At 34.8% G+C, this 19,589-nt stretch overlaps 1 protein-coding gene across 2 annotated transcripts; it reads left to right on the plus strand.

Annotated features, from left to right (window-relative positions):
* The first annotated feature begins 1,046 nt into the window (after positions 1-1,046).
* On the plus strand, positions 1,047-6,322 carry LOC109338114 (AT-rich interactive domain-containing protein 1-like). Of its 2 annotated transcripts, XM_019575257.1 has the most exons (3): positions 1,047-1,221; positions 1,661-2,650; positions 4,908-5,759. In XM_019575257.1, exons 2-3 carry the CDS (start codon positions 1,823-1,825, stop codon positions 5,757-5,759), a joined length of 1,680 nt encoding a protein of 559 aa, XP_019430802.1. In that variant the 5' UTR covers positions 1,047-1,221; positions 1,661-1,822. The 2 variants fall into 2 exon arrangements, with proteins under 2 accessions (XP_019430802.1, XP_019430801.1); XM_019575256.1 differs by having other exon boundaries at positions 1,048-2,650; positions 4,908-6,322.
* Positions 6,323-19,589: the final 13,267 nt, after the last annotated feature.

The following is a 19,589-nucleotide window of genomic DNA, read 5'->3' on the forward strand; positions in this document are numbered from 1 at the left end:
TATATATATATATATATATAACAGGCCATCATATCTAAGTATGAAACGTCCACACTATAATGAAATTCTTCTCGCTATCCCATAAGTTAAACTCGAATCTAATGCAAGCATATTTTGATTATAAAATTATCAATGCATTAATCATTATTCATATTATATTATTGACTTTTAGATATAAGAAATATAAATGACTGATATAATAATTGTATATAAATTCTGACATTAATAATTTTGAATAGATATTACCCTACTAAAAATAGAGTGAATTATATTGACACCTCATGAGTTTTAGTGAAATTACATAAATCACGGTCCATTTTTTAAAACTGCATAAACCACCAATAATTTTATACATACATTACACTCACTAATCCTAGATGAGAAATAAGTGTAAATTCTTAAACAAAAAAGAGTGATTAATTTAATTTAAGTTAAATAAAATATGATATTTTGTGGAGACAAGTCCAAATAATATAAGAATCAATACATTTTTATTAATTTTGGTTCATTACAATACAATATAAAAATGATTTAAACACCCCATTCAAACTGTTAATGCAGCTTGTAACAGAACAAAAATAATGAATAATCATTGACTCTTATACTATTTGGACTTATCTTCATAATATACCATATCTTGTTTAACTTAATTACATTTATTGCTATTTTTTGTTTTAGAATTTATATTTATCTCTCCTTCTTGGGAAGTGAGTGTAATGTATGTAAAAAAAATTAAAATTGATATATGTAGATTTGAAAAAATAGAAGAGTAATTTGTATTATTTACTGAAGCTTATCAAATATCAAAATAATTTACTCTTAAAAATATACCCCATGTCAAAATCACATTGGTCATTTGCCATTAAAATATCCCTTCCACTAAATTCCCCCATTTTCTTAATAAAAATATCATATCAAACAACAATACACAAATCCAAACACCAACTCAATCATTCATGTGAGTTAAAATCTAACTAGGGTTAGTGGATTGACCAATATATATAAGGAGAGTGACCAATTCTCTCAAGTGAAACCCTAACAAATCTCCATTTGAGTCTCTCTTTAAAATATATCTCCCAAAACAAAATATAGGGAAAATTGAATAAAACAAAGTCATGGAGATGAGGAAATACAATAGCTAGATGGGTCAAGGAGGTCATCACAATTAGAGGGTCCATTGGAAACCTTCCTTTCTCTAATATTTCTCCTCACTTAAATCTGGTACTTCTGTCTTTCCATTATTTATTTTACTCATTTCCCTTTTACTACTTACAGAGAAAATTGAGATTTTGAAGAAGTGGGTCTGCACCTGTTCAAAACTTGAATTTCACCCCCTGCCACTTATCGCTCTGCAATTAACTTCAATATTCTAGAGAGAGAATGCGCGGGATATATAACAATTTCTTTACGCATAATATAAAGGTGGCGGAGCAAGTAATCTCTCTGAGCTTGCTCTCTCCCCTCCCGAGAAAAAAATAAAACCCTAACCATTCGATTTCTTTCCCACTTTTCCCGCCCAAACTCGATTTTCAGACTTCAATCGGTTCAAATTCCGATTTCCATTTCCAGTTTTATCGATTATATTTCCTAAAAAATCAAAAAATATATTCAACATCCGAAAAAATGGTTGATTTGGAGTGTGATTATTTGTTTTTTCTAGGGTTTGAATCGAAAATCTATGGTACTGGATAGTGACCGTGTTCTTGTAGAAACGGATAGTGGTGTGGTTTAAGCGTCGTACTTCGAGATTCGGCATCGTTTCTAGGTGTTACTTTACAAGTTGTGGACTGAGATCTGTGTTCATTCTCTTCCCTTTCTGCCAATGCTGGGTAATGGTAGTAATGTTGATTTGTATAAGCTGTTCATGGTGGTAAAAGGGAAAGGCGGATACGATGTTGTTTGCCAGAGTAAGCTGTGGAGTTCAGTTGCGGAGGAGTTGGATTTGAGTGTGGGTACATCGTTGAAGCTTGTTTATAGTAAGTATTTGAGTGCATTGGATGCGTGGTTGAAGAAGGTTGCTGACAGTAAGGTGGCTGAGTGTGGGTTGGTGGATGATAGGGATAAATTCGGGAAGCGGTTGATGGAGTTGCAGGATGAGGTTAAAGGGCTGTTGTCAGGTTATGCCGAGAACGAGGAAGTGAACGACTCAAAGGGCGATTTTGATGATGATGAGAAGGATGGGAGGAAAGTTTGGAGTCTAGGAAATCATGGTGCAGAAATGACGGACTGTATGATGAATGACTATGTTCTGGGAGACTTACATAATGATGGGATGAAGGCAACTGGAAAGGTTTTAGCGAAAGTGTCTTCTAAGCTGGGGGTGGGGGTTGATTTGTCTGATGCTGAGAATAGCATGGTGGGATTGTTGAGTGGAGGTGAGAAGTGTGATGGTGGCTTGGTGTTGGATGCATCTAGTGGGGATGGAATCACTTCTGATCGTAAGAGAAAGAGAGAGTCTATGATGGGTTTGCTTGGTTGGGTTACTAGAGTTGCGAAGAATCCTGGTGATCCTGTAGTTGGCTCATTACCTGATAAGTCCAAGTGGAAATCTTGTAGCAATCAGGAAGTCTGGAAGCAGGTTTTGTCCTTTCGGGATGCTGTATTTTTTAAAAGACGTTTTGATTCAAGCACTGAACAACAAAATTGGAAGGTAATTTAAAAAATTGCATGCTATTCAGTGAAGTCTGCTAACCAGAAATTAATTTTTTGTCACCTGCGTTGCTGCTGCATGCACAAAAATTAATATTCTCAATAAGTATTTTTTTGTTAATTTTTTCTTTAAATGTGCATATTTTTTACTTGTTTTTACCTGATTTGCGATTAGACTTATTTGTTTACATACATGACACTTGTGATTATTCCTTTTCTGGAGTATTTCTGAACGAATTAATATATAATGTTCGTGTGCACTTGTTACTCTGGATTTCCATTCCCTTCTGATTCCCAACATTTATAGGCTGCTGTATCTGCTTCCCTCCCTGAAAAGAGAAAAGAATTTTGTGGTTTGCTAAAGTACTTAATGATTAAGGGTTTTGTTTGAATTACTTGGTAAAATCATCACTCATTTCTAAATAAAGATAGGTGAATAGCTAGAAAGAGGAGTCAATTACTTTCTTATGTGATGCAAATAGTCATTTTTCTTGCTTGAAGAAAAAAATAGAGAAACCCTCAAGCATGTTTGTAAGAAGAGTATCACTGACTTTATTTAGTTTCCTTATTATTTTTGAAAGTATTGAATGCATTAAATGGATTTTGCGCCATTTCTGAGTGGGAATATCCCAAATTGCAGATTAAATTATTGTCAGAGTGCTCACTTGATATTAGTTAATCTAATAAGAAGTATATAGATAAGTTACCATTTTGGATTCTCACTTGTTATTAGTTACCATCTTGTTGTTAGATGGTGGATTGCGGTGACGGATTTTGTTTTTGGAAAGCACCATTTGCAATATGCTTTATAATGGTTTTTGACAGCTTCTGTCTTTTGCCCTTGTCGGCCGCCATGGCCATGAGTCCATGACAGGCACTGCAGGTAATTTGGGACTTACCCAAAACCTAACACAAGTTTTCCAGCCTCTCTCAATTTTCAGTTTTTCTCACTTTTGTCTTCTCTCTTTCCATTTATGGCAACACCAAGCATTGGCAACAACCCAACCCTTGTCTACCACCTCTATTCTTTGACTTCCTCTGCTTTCTGTTCTGCCTTCTTTGTTTTAATTTTCTTTCTTGTTCTATTCTGCCTGCTTGGTTCCTAATTTTTTGTTTGTTTCAACTTATTTATTGATATCCTAGACTATAATTTTATTTTTCCTAAAGTTATTGCTTATTGTAATGCTGTTATATTGATATATACTAGAGATTTTTTGATTTGATTTTATTTTATACTATATACATTTTACTTTTTAATGTATCCTGCCAGCCTGGATGTGCCTTCCCCTATATGTTCCCAATGCCATTAACTACATTGTATGGAGGATTTTTGGAAAACCACCATGGATGGCTATCTGTCGTTGATATAACACCTTCGAGCATTGTATTTATAGTGCAAATTACACATATTGTTCCCCTATAGCCCCGTCCCACTATCTGCTATCTATCTACAGCATTTTTCGGTCGGCTGGTCTGCTCCGCTACCCTGGTTTAACCACATAGGATAGCACTGATTTCCATCTATAAATAGGTTCTTAAATATACAAATAACTGCATGCTTTTTTGGATCATAAACTGGTGAATAAACTTGTATAATGTCTATGGTTTGAACTGATCCTGTGTTGTTTTTACAGGAAACTTAATCAATATATTCGCATTTGAGGAATTCTACCTTAATTAATGTTTTGATAATGATTGATTGTTATTTATTACTCTATTTTGTATATCTACATGTTGGTAATGGATATTATTGTCAATTGTTGAACATTTCAAGTTAAATATTTTGTTATGATTAAAGTTGTATAATGTGTACTTCTTAGTGTTATGAACCTATGAATGTTTCCTTTATTGTTAATTGAACTTAAATATGTGGTCATGTTGTTTATGATGAATGCATATGATTTAATTAGTATGCTAGTTTATTGCTTTACTATTGAATATGTTTTTTAAATAAGTATATATTTAATTAAAACTTATCTGACTGTGGTTGGACCGGTGATCCGGTGCCTTCACTGATTCAATGACTGTTCAAATTTTAAAACATAGCTAAAATCCTCTTTTCCCCCAGCCAGTTTTTATACCTTAATCAGGTTTGCCTAACATGTCAAAATTAAACGTGAAATACTTTTTTTTAACAAAACTATTTCTATACAGTAAAACTCTTTCCCAAACAAGCTCTTCTATATTTCATTAAAACAAAATTACGAATATCATTGTGGTATGTCACGTTAAAAGAAAAACCTTCTTTCATTTTGTAGAATCAGAGGATGATCCCTTTCATGTATGATGATCATAGTGGGGGAAGTTACAATCTTAGAGAAAGGTTAAGATGTGACAAGAGGCATTTATTGGCAAAAGGTACAGCAGCTGCAAGAAGCCCTTCAGATTCATCTAGAGGAAGCAGAGATTTGGGCAGAACACAATGCCCTCATACTAGAGATCGTTGTGAGAAACAGTTGGTTGTCTCAGGTATTGATGGATCTCCTGAAGTGTGCATACCTGTTGGGCCAAGTCACCAAGCTGAAGTACCAGAATGGACAGGCATAACACCTGAAAATGATTCTAAGTGGTTGGGTACCCAAATATGGCCATCGAAAAAAGGAAATTCAAGACTTATTATTGAAAGGGACCCCATAGGAAAGGGAAGACAAGATTCTTGTGGGTGCTCAATTACAGGTTCTGCTGAGTGTGTAAGGTTCCACATTGCTGAAAAGAGGGCCAAAGTGAAGCTGGAATTGGGTGCAGCTTTTTACCTGTGGAAATTTGATAAGGTAGGTGAAGAAGTTAGGCTTTTGTGGACCAAGGAAGAAGAGAAGAGATTCAAGGATGTGGTGGGACCAAACCCTCTGCCAGAGGGATATTATTTTTGGGATCATATTTTTAGATCCTTTCCTAAAAAGAGCAGAGCAGATTTAGTTAGCTACTACTTCAACGTCTTTCTTTTGCAGCGAAGAGCATATCAGAATAGGCATACTCCGGAGGACATTGACAGTGATGATGACGAAGCAGAGGATGGACTGAGGAATGTTTTTGGACATCAGACACAGAAATCACGCTGTTCTATCTTAACCCCAAAAAAGGCAGCAAAAAAGAAAAAAAACAGCAAGTGAACGTTTGTCAGAATAAGAGCTACATCGAGAATGTAGAAGTTTGACAAATTTTTGGGTCTTCACTGTGGCAATTTTCAGTATCAATGAATCTTTCTCTAGATTTGAATATTAATCATCATTGCTTTTGGGGAGTTAAAGACTGGAACTTAAGACATTATAGATTTATCCAGGACAGATTTTTAACCATCTTTGCTGGTGGAAGCAACAAACTATGAAAAGTTGAACATTGAAGTTTAGTTTACATGCTTCCGATTTTGAGATGTATGTACGTTCTGTCTGTCCACAATCATATATAGCAGCCACAGGTAATCTTAGCTGCACATTTTATTTATAATTTTTATACTTGGTTTTTGACTCCAAGGGTTACCTAGAAACAGAAAGCCTTAGGAGTATAGATCAACATTTTATTGGAGAGGGTCATGATCTAATACATCAAAGTAGAATTCAAATTGTAACTTTTCATGTGATGGGAGTTTTTGTTTTGATGTTTCTTTCGATTTGGTATGGATATTGTTTTGGCTCAGATGTTTTAATTTTCTTATGCTAAGTAATTATTTTGATGATTTGATATGGAATCTAATATTTCTACCCCAAAAGGTTAGAATATTCCCAATTCCTTTACAATTTTAGATTTTCAGGCATGTTAAGTCTCTTGACATCTTTTTGGGTTAGATAAGACAAAAGCAAGAGCAAAAAATTGGTGAAACCATGTTTTTTTTTGCTATGAAATATGGTAGGAGCTTTTTCTTCACCTAATGAATAGAATGACACTGCGTTTGTATGGATCCAGATAGTGTACTATCTAGACCCATCTTGTTTAACACTTTTGGGATCTAGACCCACTTCGGACCTATGTAGGTACCTATTGGATTTGCTATCCACGGGTCTTTGGGTTCTTAGAGAATCTACGACTACTCATAAATTTAGCAAATATTTAAAAAAATTTGAAAACTACTTATATATTTATGCAAATGTTTCTATAATTACATATGTTATTTTAGACAATAAAAATAATACAAATGATAATAACAATTATAAAATCTAGTTAAAGTACAATTACATAACGATAGAGAAAAAAATGTATATATTTACAATGCAAGAGTTTTTTACACTGTCATTGTATCATCTATTATTTTATTTATTTATTATTAATTCTTAAATAAAAATAATTTAAATGAATGGTGAATGTTGCACTTAGTGTATATAAATTTTTATAATGTCATGTGTATATTTTTTTATAATGTCATGTGTAAATTTTTATAATGTCATGAGTATATTTTTTAGAATGTTCTGCTTTTTGTATCACTCCATGTAGCATCACCTCTGATTAGTTGAAAATAAATTTAGGTTAAAATTGCAATTATTAAATATTTTTTGGCCAATTATATATCCTAACAAATGAAGTGACACAAAATAGTGGGACAACAAATGTGGACCTAGATATTACACTTTAACTTTAAATTGTCATTTAAATATAATTCTTTTTACTGAAAAACTTAATTTAAAATAAGACAATAAAGCATATCAAACCTCGAACATCCATCAACATAACATTACTTCATAATTACGAATTAGGAAATATAACATCATTGTTTAAGAATATAATATTACAATTATGACAAAAAATATGTTTAATTATTATTGTATATATATATATATATATATATATTTAAGAACTGTGGGTCTTGACACCTGTGGATCTTGATACCTTATTATCCAGATTGAGAAGCGTTCAACTGAGAAAGGTCCTCTCTATATGCTCTAATACCTTTATCTGATAAGATAAAATTGTTTTATGATGTTATGAACTCAGCTTACATACCACCTTTATAGACGATTAACCAAACCTTTGAAACATACTATGATTGATGGTGAAAAGATGACATCAAAAGTCTGACAATTGTTTCTCATTTTGAAGGATAACCCTTCGAAACAGTGTGGAGAACATCTTTATTTCATTTCCTCCATTTGAGAGACAACAAATTTAATGAATATTAGATTTAGGATTTCATTATAAAAATAATTTTTTTAAGAGGTGGAATGTTCTATATTTTCTTAGGAAATTGAGAACATATGGACTCTATAAAGGTAAAGGGTATTATTTATTAATAGATATTATAAGACTCCAATTCCTTCTCAATAACAATTAAGGAAAAAATGGGAAGATCTTTCATGGTACTTTTGATAGAAAGTTATTTTTATTTTTTTAGTATAACAAAGAGTATTCCCTTACTCTAAGGATAAGAAACTAATCCTATTCGGAACACATAACTATTAGCCTAAGCCACACAACATGAGTCAAGCACCATGGATCATGAATGAGTATCGCATGCCAAATATGACCGAGACACTAAACCAAATGACCGAGCCAAACTTGACTGTATGTTACAAGCATCGCACACACACCTGACCGAGGAAGGCACACCAACCTGACCAGGGAATCTGCATCAAGCACACACCAAAGGCACGAGAACTTGTCCCAGGAATGCACATTAAGCACACACCAAAGGCGCATCAACCTAGCCGAGGAATGTGCACCACGCACACACCAACTCACCATGACAACAACACATCAAGGCACACCAGATATGTATCAAGGCACATCAGACAACCAAGTTAGCACCAAATTTCCAACTTGGTCCATACACCCCAATTACTTGATGTACAAGTTATCTTAGTGAATTTCACCTAATTCTATCTTTAGAAAGTTAGTTAAATTTGTTATAGTTAGTTAGCCCCTTTTCGTAAGCTATTTATATACTTTGTAATTGCATTCATAAATATTGGAATTCATTCTTTCATATTGGTTCATCTCCAATAATAAAGAGGTACTATTCATACTTGTGCCCTGTTTCACTTCTTCTTCAATGTGTGATAAAGGGAGTCAAATTCCTGCTCCATCTTTTTATGTTATGGTATTAGAGCTCTCTCCTTTAGAGAGCTCTGCTACATTCAATGAGTGAATCACCCTCACTCTCATCCAACAACCACACAGACAACACAACCTAATATATTGATCCTAATGATCACACAACCTCACCCTTCTATATACATCCCTTTGAAAGCCCAACCATATCCTTAGTATCACCCTTGCTCAATGGAAAGAACTACAACCAGTGGTGCAGATCCATGAAGATGAGTCTAATATCCTAGCAAAAACTAAGATTTGTTGATGGATCTATCCAGATGTCACCTAAGACAGATCCCCTCTACAAGGCTTAGGAGAGGGCCAAAAATATGGTCATATATTTGATAACAAGATCATTCTCTCCCTCAATCAGTCAAAGCATACTTTTGATAGACAAAACACAAGACATATGGCAAGAACTTAAAGAAAGTTTCTCTCAAGGTAACCTCTTTCGTATAGCAGATTTGTAAGCATGTAATCTTCGCGATCCTCACCAACATTAGATGTCCATTGAAAAGGATAAAAAAGTTATAGTAAACACATGCATAAAGAAATATGAATAAGCTATAGATTAAAGTTACTTAATGTTGTATCATTCTAAATGATATCCTTTAGACTATCCAACATTTTATCATTTCCATTGTTAAATGATATTAGTACCACTTATCTAACCACCATCACAGTATAGATCACCAATATATTGTCACCATTCCTGTTACATGGTTGACCTTTTATATTATATTCTATAGTTAACTTGACATTCCTACTTCTTGCACGAATCAGTTTCTTTATAGCACTTATCTCACATGTACTCTTTTTTACTAATCGGGATAGCATCATCACCACTATGAGAATCAATCTTGGAGTGTGTTAAACATAAGTGAAAATATGCCACTTATGAGTATCAACAAATTCTAGTTGGTTATGAGTATCAACAAATTGTACAATCACATCTTTCTTTTGGACATGGTCCCTAAGGAAGTGATGTCTTATATCTATGTGTTTGGTTCTAGAATGGATAACTGGATTCTTTGTGAAGTTTATAGCACTATTATTGTCACATTTTAGAGGAGTGCAACCTAAGTCTAAGCCATAATCTTGTAATTGTTGTTTAAGCCACAACACTTAGGCACAACAACTACCTACTGCTATATATTCAGCTTCAGCAGCTTACAGCAACACATGCTTGTTTCTTGAAAGACCAAGTGACTAAAGCATTTCCTAAAATATGACAAGTACCACTTGTACTTTTCCTCTCAGATTTGCATCTAGCAAAATCTGAATCTGAATAACCAACCAACGTTAGTGTGATTCTCTTAACAGTAACTAAGTGTGATTCTCTTAACAGCAACTAAGTGTGATTCTTTTGGTTTAGATTGATAGCATGCACACAGACATATACTAAACATGATATCAGGTTTAATGGAAGTTAAATATAAAAGAGATCCAATCATACATCGATACTTTGATATTTCAATGCATTTTCCAGCTTCATGTGTATCAATATAAGTTCTAGATCCCATAGGAGTAGCTATTGGTTTGCAGTCATCCCTATCAAATCTTTTCATCAAATCTCTACAATACTTGGATTGACTTACAAGAATTCCATTATCAAGTTGTTTAATTTGTAATCCAAGGAAGTAATTCAACTTCCCCATCATTGACATTTCAAACTCTCCTTGCATCATTTTTCCAAAATCTCTACACAAAACCTCATTAGTAGAATAAAAAATAATATCATCGACATAAATTTGAACAAGAAGAGTATGATAATTTATTTTCTTTATAAAGAGTGTAGTGTCGACCTTTCTATTGGTAAATCCTTTTTCAAGTAGAAATTTGTTAGACGATCATACCATGCACGTGGAGCTTGCTTCAAGCCATAGAGAGCTTTCTTTAATTTGTAAACATGAGATGGATGTTTGTAATCTTCAAAACTAGGATTTTGTTCTACAAACACTTCTTCTTGAATATATCCATTGAGAAAAACCAGGAGGTTGTTCTACAAACACTTATTCTTGAAAGTTTAAAGAACAAACATATGCAAGTAATAGCCTAATAGCTTCAAGTCTAGCAACCGGAGCGAAGGTTTCACCAAAGTATATACCTTTTTCCTGATTGTATCCTTGGGCTATCAACCTACCTTTATTTCTAACAATAATATCATTTTTATCATATTTATTATGAAATACCCAACGAATTCCTATGACATGCCTATTTTTAGGTCTAGGAACAAGTTCCCAAACTTTATTTCTATCAAACTAGTGTAATTATTCTTGCATTGCAAGAATCCAGTGTTCATCCTCGATTGCATCATCAATCTTGGAGGGTTCTATTTGAAAGACGAATGCCATGTTAAGACATGCATCTTCTAGCATTAAGCAGGTAGTAATACCCTTGCTAATATCACCGATGATGTAGTCAATAGGATGACCTCGATGAGTTCTCCATTGTTTTGGTAAATGATATTGAATATGCTCTTTTGAGAGGATAGATTATCATCCATTTTCAAATGCTCGGATTTAGTTGTAGAATCAATAATAGACTTTTCATTAGAAGGGGAACTTGTCAAGTCCTCTTCATCAAGAGTTATCCCATCCTTTATTACGGGATTGGTTTCATCAAAAGATACATGAACAGATTCTTCCACGGTTAGAGTTCTTTTATTAAAAATTCTATAAGCTTTACTCGTAAGAGAGTAGCCTAGGAATATACCTTCATCAAATTTTGCATTAAACTTGCCTAAGTTATCTTTACCATTATTTAAAACAAAGCATTTACAATAAATACATGGAAATGAGAAATGTTTAGTTTTCTACCTTTAAAGAGTTCATAAGGGGTTTTCTTAAGAATGGGTCTTATAAGAACTCGGTTTGAAACATAATATGCAGTGCTTACTGCATCAGCCTAGAAATATATTGGAAGGTTAGTTCCATTCAAAATTGTATGAGTCAGTTCTTCGAAAGACCTATTCTTTCTCTCTACAACATCATTTTGTTGTGGTGTTCTAGGAGCATAAAAGTTGTGATTGATGCCAAGATCATCAAAAAATTCTTTAAACGAAGAGTTTAGAAATTCTCCCCCATGATCTCTTCTTATAGTAGCGACTTTTAGTGATTTTTCATTTTGAACTCTTTTAGCATAAATGCTAAAGGCTTTGAATGCCTCATTCTTATGTAATACGGATAGAGTCCAAGTATATCTCGAAAAATCGTCTAGTATAACAAGAGCATAGTAGTTACCACCATAATGTTTTGTCCTTGAGGGGTCAAATGATTCCATGTGTAGTAACTACAATGGTCTATCGGAAGAAACCATGTGCTTAGGTTTAAAAGAAGTCTTTGTTTGTTTACCCTTTGACACACATTACATAGTTTGTCTTTAACAAACTTCATTTTGGGTAAACCAATAACTAAATCTATCTTTATGAGTTTATTCAAATGATACATATGAATATGAGCAATTCTCCTATGCCAAAGCCATGCATCATGATTATCATTAGCTACTAAACATGTTATTGGTAAAGAAGATTCTATGTCAATCATATATATATATTATTTATCCTCTTACCAATGAGTTTAGAGTTTTGAGAGTTCTTACTTTCGATGATGCACTTATCCGTGTAGAATGCCACATGAGAAAACCTTTGTCACATAATTGACTTATGCTTAGTAGGTTGTGCTTGAGTCCTTCAACTTACAATTCACCTTCTATAGTTGTTGTGGGTGGCTTGCCAACTCTACCAACTCTAAGTATTTTTCCTTTGTTGTTATCACGATATGTGACATAGCCTTTGTCCCTTGGAGTAAGGACAAATAACTTATTTCTATCGCCCGTCATGTGCTTTGAGCAGCCGCTGTCCAGGTACCATAAGTTGTAGGCAGCTCTCAAATTATCCTACGAAACATGTTAAGTTTTATTATCCAATATCCACCATAATTTTTAATTATGCAAGTATTTGGTGTATGCTCATGGTTTTTACAATATGTATATTTGGGTTGATGGTTATGTATCCTAGATTTATTACTATGTTCAAATGTATGGATACGTTGTTTATGAAAGTTTATCTTTGTTGAGACACTTTGTTTCTTAGAAACATAACTTTTTGAATAGCCAAGACCTCTTCGGTCTGTTGAGTGTCTTTGATCATCAAGGATCTTTTCAAGACATTTACTACTCTTATTCAGCTTATTAAGTTCAATACTTAATGTTGAAACTTATTTTCAAGAGCAATGCAGTTTTGACATGAAGATGATGAGGGTTTGTTTCTAAATATATCTAACTCAGTTTTTTTTTGTTTTAGAAACATTTTTGTGAGTTTGATATATTCATCATGCAAGTCATTAAATGTAGTTTGTAATTTAGAAGAATATAGTTTAGTGTCGTTTACCTCTTCATCATCAGAATGATAAGATGCCATTAAAAAGAGATGTGCTTGTTCTTCATTTTCTTTTTCAGAGGTGGAACTGAAATCATTGTCTTCCCAAGCAATATAGGCTCTCCGTCCAGTCCTCATTTCATTCATCCCTTTGAAAGAATTCTTTTTTAGGTTTGGACAATCCATCTTCATATGGCCAGGCTTGCCACATTTAAAGCATGTGAAGTTTTGATTTGAAGTGGAGACGTCATTGTTATTGGAGAATTTTCTCATTTGTCCAGTTTTAGCACCCTCGTTTATGTTAAGGAACTTGCTGAACTTCTTTACAAGAAGACTCATGTCTTCCATCTCTTCCTTCTCAGATTCATCTTCTGATGATTCACATTTGTCCACTTTCGCCTTGAGAGAGATATTCTTCTTTTTCTTCTCTTGCTCTTCATGTTGGTGAAGTTGGCTGAGTTCTAATTCATGTTCCTGCAATTTACCAAACAAAGCAGCCAAAGACATTTTTGATAAACTTTTCTTTTCAGAAATGACTGTTACCTTTAGTTGCCACATTCTGGTGAGTGATCTTAGAACCTTCAAGTTCAAGTTACTATTTGATAGTACCTTAACAAGTGCAATAAGGTGATTTGTGAGGTGAGTAAATCTCTTTTGAAGATCCAAAATTTTCTCTTCAGGTTTCATACGAAACATTTCGTATTCTTGGGAAAGAGTGTTGAGTCTCGACCTCTTTACCTCCTCAGTTCCTTCATGTGTAGTCTCTAGAGTATCCCAAATTTCTTTGGAAGATTTGCAGTTTGATACTCTAAAGAACTCGTCAATGTCAAGTGCTGAAGTGAGGATGTTCTTTGCTTTGAGATCATATTGCTCTTTCTTTTTATCTTCATGATTCCATGAATATTTGGGATTTACTTCCCTTATGCTGTTGACTACGGTGAAAGGTTCATATGGTCCTTCTTCAATTGGATTCCATATGTCAAAGTCTTGATATTCTATGCGGCAGATTCTCATTCTGATTTTCCAAAAGTCATAGCACTCTCTAACAAAGCTTGGAGGGAAGTTGATGTTGGAACCTTCTCCTAGGAATGATCTTGAGGCCATCTTTGATATAGGATCATATTTGAGAATAACTTACTCAAAAATAGATCTGATACCAATTGTAAGACTAAGCTTGGAACTAAGTTGACTTAAAATTATGGCCACTTTTAATGCAAAATCAAGAGTTAAGAGCAGCGAAGAAATTATGCAGAAAATTAACAAGTAAAAAATCAAGAGATAAAGGAGAAGAGAGTACACTGAGATTTTATACTGGTTCACCTTCTTGTACACTGAAGGCTATGTCCAGTACTCTTGCAGCATAAGAGATTTCTTCACTAAATATTATGAGTTGTAATTACAATATCTCACCCCGTGACCTCTATATACCTTACACACTCACTAATACTTATGTCACTCTTGAAAAACACCTTTTCAAGTGACTATATCCCTTTTCTTATCACACCCTTGTGAAAGAAATATTTCTGATATGTCAATGAAGAATTTACAACAATGGCAGGATTGCCTTTACAAGTATTGAATGTAATATCACTTGCAATCCGATAAATCTTTGTATACTAAGTAATAATGCTCTTATGAGTTTTTAAAACTTTGAAACACTTTACTTCAAACAACTCAGAAAATTCACTTTGAAAGTTTAAGAACAAGTTACAAAAAGTGCAGAAAATATTTCAGAGAATTTTCACAATTATGTTTGAAAGTTTGTGTAAGAGTTATATGTTTCATTATGAGTTTCAATGTCTTTAAATATGCTTTCCAACCAGCCATAACACCTCTTTAAAAGGGTAGGAATTGATTGGAATGACACCATTTCATTTGGGATGAAAACCATTCAGTTTGAAATCTGAAAACTGGTGCAATAACTCTAAATAATGAATTACAGCCTTGAGTAATCGATTACTCAAACACGCTGTCCAACTAGGTATTTAAAATTTAATTAGAGTAATCGATTACAACATTTGAGTAATCGATTACCCTGCATAGTTTTTGTTGGGTAACTAGTTTTCTCACTTATGTAACTTGTTACTAAGAGTAACATGTTACACACTATTTTTGAAAATTGTTTTGTTTATACTTGAAATGTTTCAATTTTCTTAGAAAATAGTTTGAGCACTGCTACTATTGTATATTCGAGAGTATATGATAGAAGTACCTATTTTGACTTAGATTAATTTCTCTTGAAACTTTGTCTTTGTTATTTTCATAAGTATTCTTCCTTTTCTTCTTTTTGGTGATGTTGGTGTCTTCTTCAAAACCGTGTCAACATCAGGATCAAAGATCTTCTTCACAATTGCTACTCTATTTGGGCCCATGACCTAATAAGGCAACAAAGATAATCGTTCAAAATTAGTTTTCTCCTCAAAACTTTTCCCGCTCAACTTCATTTTCACCATTCCTAAGCTCTCACCCTGTTCTCTCTCCATTTAGCACCCACTCTCCTCTACACAACCCTAACTTTTCGATTATGATAATAGTGTCGTCGATCCATCAGATTCTATTGACACATTGCTGATAGATCCCAAACCCTAACTTTTTGATTTGTCCAATTTTTTTTTGAAATTTCCTTGAGTTGAACCTGTTTGCTCACGGTCTGAGTTTTCAATGAATCGCTCGTGAGTAGAAAGTGTTGTAGAAGCAGTTTAGATCATCTTGATTAGAGAACTTCTTCAAATCTAACAAATGTATTCCTTCTTCCGATTGAAGGTAATATTAAGATGACCGTAGTTTATATTCTTATAGAATTTAACCAAAGTTGACATAGTCTTGATAGTTAGTGATGTAATTCATTTTAGCAGGTTTCCGTAGCATTATAATTTGTGCAATACTTGGTAGTTAACCTAAATTTCAACAAATAAACATTGCAAGCAAAGGGTATAGAGTCTTGTCAGAACTATAGGTATAGTTCAAGCTTGAACTGAAGCATAAGTGTCCGCATCCAGAAAAGATGCTTAACTATAAATCTTACCATGGAAAGAAAGTGGATTTTGTGGAAAACGATTTCAAAATATAGGAGATCTTTGAGGTAATGATTCTTAAAGCAGTCCCAATTACCTCTAGCTCATAAAAACCTTCTTTCTTGACACATGAAAGGCACAATGGTTTAGCCTTGCTATTAATTAGTTCATGTGATGAATATAAAAAGCTCAAAATTAGATTAACATTTATTTAATTCTTAAGATAGCATGTTCCAAGTACAAAGGGTAAATGTTTGGTTGTTTGAGGACAAATTTCTCATACATATGCCAGTTTTTGAGTATGGCTATACTTCAATGTCGTTTCTATATAATAATACTTCAAGAGGGAATGGTTGAATAGCAAAAATGAAAGTTCCAAAAGTACTGGACGAAGGAGGCAAGAGGCCAAGATTCTTATCTCATGGATTCATACTTGAAGTCGTATGTCTTGCACATATGAGCAATTTCAGGCACAAGAGGGTCATCAGGATTTGGATATGTTAGCAGTGAACAAATAGAGAGCAACACCTGCTTCATGTTTTTTAACAATCAGCACTTATATATAACAGAAAGAGACATGTGGCATCAATGAGGAAGGATCCAAAACATGACCTTTAATATGGTGAGAGCAGGACTCCATTGTTCTTTGAGTATGTCTAGACAAATATTGCCATTAATATTTTTGTTGGGATGGAATACCTTGGTCATGAATGCAACTTGCCAAACAGTATTTTATTCATCATTCAGATTCAACACTTCTACTATAAATTATCTCATTGCAGAAGAATCCCACATGAAGGAATTTGGAATGGATACAATTCACAACTTTAGCCTGCAGACAGACAAAAATGTTATTTGCAAGATTTGAATTCGTGACCTTTTAGGACACAACTCACAAGGCAGTAGCCTTATATCGAGTATATGGATGAAGCGACTATATGAAATGATTAAACACGTTTATAACAGATGTTCAACCTTCAAATATAGCAAAAGGGAAAAGTCTTTTGCTCTTCAGAATGTAGTTAGAGTTTTTGATATAGTACCTTAGGAGGCTTGAAGGGATAATCAGGAGGGAAATGGATAGTGACAAGGAAAACGCTTCCAGCATAGGGACACTATCATTTGGACCAATGATGGTTGCTTGCCAATGAAACATATCCTCACTCACAGGGCCTGATATTCACCATAACAACATGTCATAATACATGCTCTATGGTTATAGTTATTACCAAATAACCCAATTCAAGTTTCATTAATCTTCTTTACCTACAATGCATGAAGTTGGTGGATCCCTCTGCAAGTCTTTAAGTTCCATGAGTATTCTCTTGGATTCCATTCACTTGATTCTCAGATAGTATAAGAGGAATTAAGGATGGAGAAGTATGGAAGGCCAAATGATGGGCCTCAAATTAAGAAGGTTTACCAGAGAAAAAGAAAAAATTCTCAGGGTAAAGTGGGAACAAGAGACAAAGTGTTGGTTGCACATGCCCCTAACCAACTGGACATGTGACAGATAGAGAATGGGAGAAAAGATCCTAAAATTAGTGAGGAGGTGAATATAAGGAGAGTGAGGCAAGAGGAATGAGTAGGCAATCATTTGGGTAAAGAAAGGACAGTGGGCACTGTCTCTGGAATCAAGGGAATATTTTCCCATATTACTTGTATTTCTTTTCTTCTGCACTTGCTAGGCAAAATACCATTGCACTCTGCAAACTCTAATATTGTAGTGAAGCAAATATATAATACATCACAGTTTTCCTGTTTCCAATTATTGTCTTTTCCTCTAAATTCTAGTCTGGTACATATCAAATTGTATTAGAGCTCCCGATCTTGGGAGCATCTGGATTGTATCAACAAGAATGGACAATAGACTAGACAATATGGAGAGGAGGTTGGAGGGAATGCAATCTTCGTTGCAAGAAGCCTTCCAGCTACAAATGGAGACTTTGATGAAAACAGTTACAGAGAGGTTGGAGGAAGCACTGGGTGAAATTAGAGAATTGGGGAGAGATGGAATAGGAGAAAACAACAACCGAGAAGATAGGTATCAGAGAGGAGGTTTACGGGGGGACGAAGAAACAAGGAGAAATGAAAGAGCGAGAAGAGTGGAAGTACCTTATTTCACCGGTGAAGATCCTCACGGGTGGGTGTATCGGGTGGAACGGTATTCCGAAGTCAACCGTATTCCAGAGGACAAGAAGGTTGACACGGCCTTGGTGTGTTTGGAAGGGAAGGCGTTAAATTGATATCAATGGTGGGAGTCACGAATGGTGGTGGCGGTGAGGTGGTCGATGCTCCGACAAGCATTGATGAGCCGTTTTCAGACCGCTGCGTCGGATAATCCCTATGAAGATTTGATGGGGTTGAGACAAAGAGGAACCATCATGGAATTTCGGGAGCAATTTGAACTCCGCTCAGCTCCGTTGCAATTTGCAGATGAAGAATTTATGAAGGGTGTATTTATGAATGGGTTGAAGGAGGACATTAAAGCTGAGGTTAGATTGATGAGCTCAGGTGACCTCCATGAATTGATGGAGACAACTCAAAAGGTAGAGGAGAGGAATAGAGTTTTGGGCCGGACTTCGGATTATTCAACCCGAAGAGGTGGAACCGGGTTCAACCGCACCGCTTTAACAGGGCGTTGGGTCGAGGCCCAAGAACCTTCCCAATCGGGTCAGGGTAGCAACATACATTTTGGGCCAAAACAAAATTTTCAAGCCCATACGGGCAGAACTGAAAATGGAATACCAAGGAGGGGAGGAGGGTTCAGCGAAGGAGAAGGGTCATCTGTGGACAAGAGGGGAACAAGATTCAAAAAATAGACAAAAGAAGAGGAGATTGAGAAGAGGCGGCGCAACCTTTGTTTCAAATGTGATGAAAGGTATTTCCCAAGTCATGTGTGTAGCAACAAACAACTCCATGTTATCTTGTTGGGCCAGGAAGAAGAGGAGCAAGAAAAAAATGAGGATATAGAGGAATCAAAACAAGAGGAGGTTAATTTGCAATTGAATGTAAGTAGCATTGCCGGCATGACATCAAAGAAGTCCCTCAAACTCTGGAGGACTCTGAAGGGAAGAAAAGTCGTCGTTATGGTGGATTCGGGAGCCTCCCATAATTTCCTAGCACCGGCGGTCGTGGAGGAGTTAAAAATACCCACTGAAGACACACAAGGGTATTTTGTATAGGTGGGAAATGGGTAGCGTCTCGGAAGTCAAGGAGTTTGTCGAGGTGTGGAACTACAACTCCCCACTTTGAAGTGTTAGGTATCAGTGGCTAAAATACACCTAGAATGGGGGGTTGAATAGGTGTAGCGGTCAGAGTATCCGCTTTTCGAAAACAACAAATTATGCAGAAATAACCCAAGATTAATCGATTAACAGAATACAAATAATTGATTAACGCAATTACTTTAATCGATTAAAACAACTCAGAAATTACAAACAGATTCGGTTTCTTGCACGACAATTAACCGAGATTGAAACGAATATACAGAGCTTACAAAATATAAGAGTTACACCAGTATAGTATAG

The sequence above is a fragment of the Lupinus angustifolius genome, unplaced genomic scaffold (assembly GCF_001865875.1).
Source record: "Lupinus angustifolius cultivar Tanjil unplaced genomic scaffold, LupAngTanjil_v1.0 Scaffold_17_127, whole genome shotgun sequence".
In the NCBI taxonomy this organism is placed as follows: domain Eukaryota; kingdom Viridiplantae; phylum Streptophyta; class Magnoliopsida; order Fabales; family Fabaceae; genus Lupinus; species Lupinus angustifolius.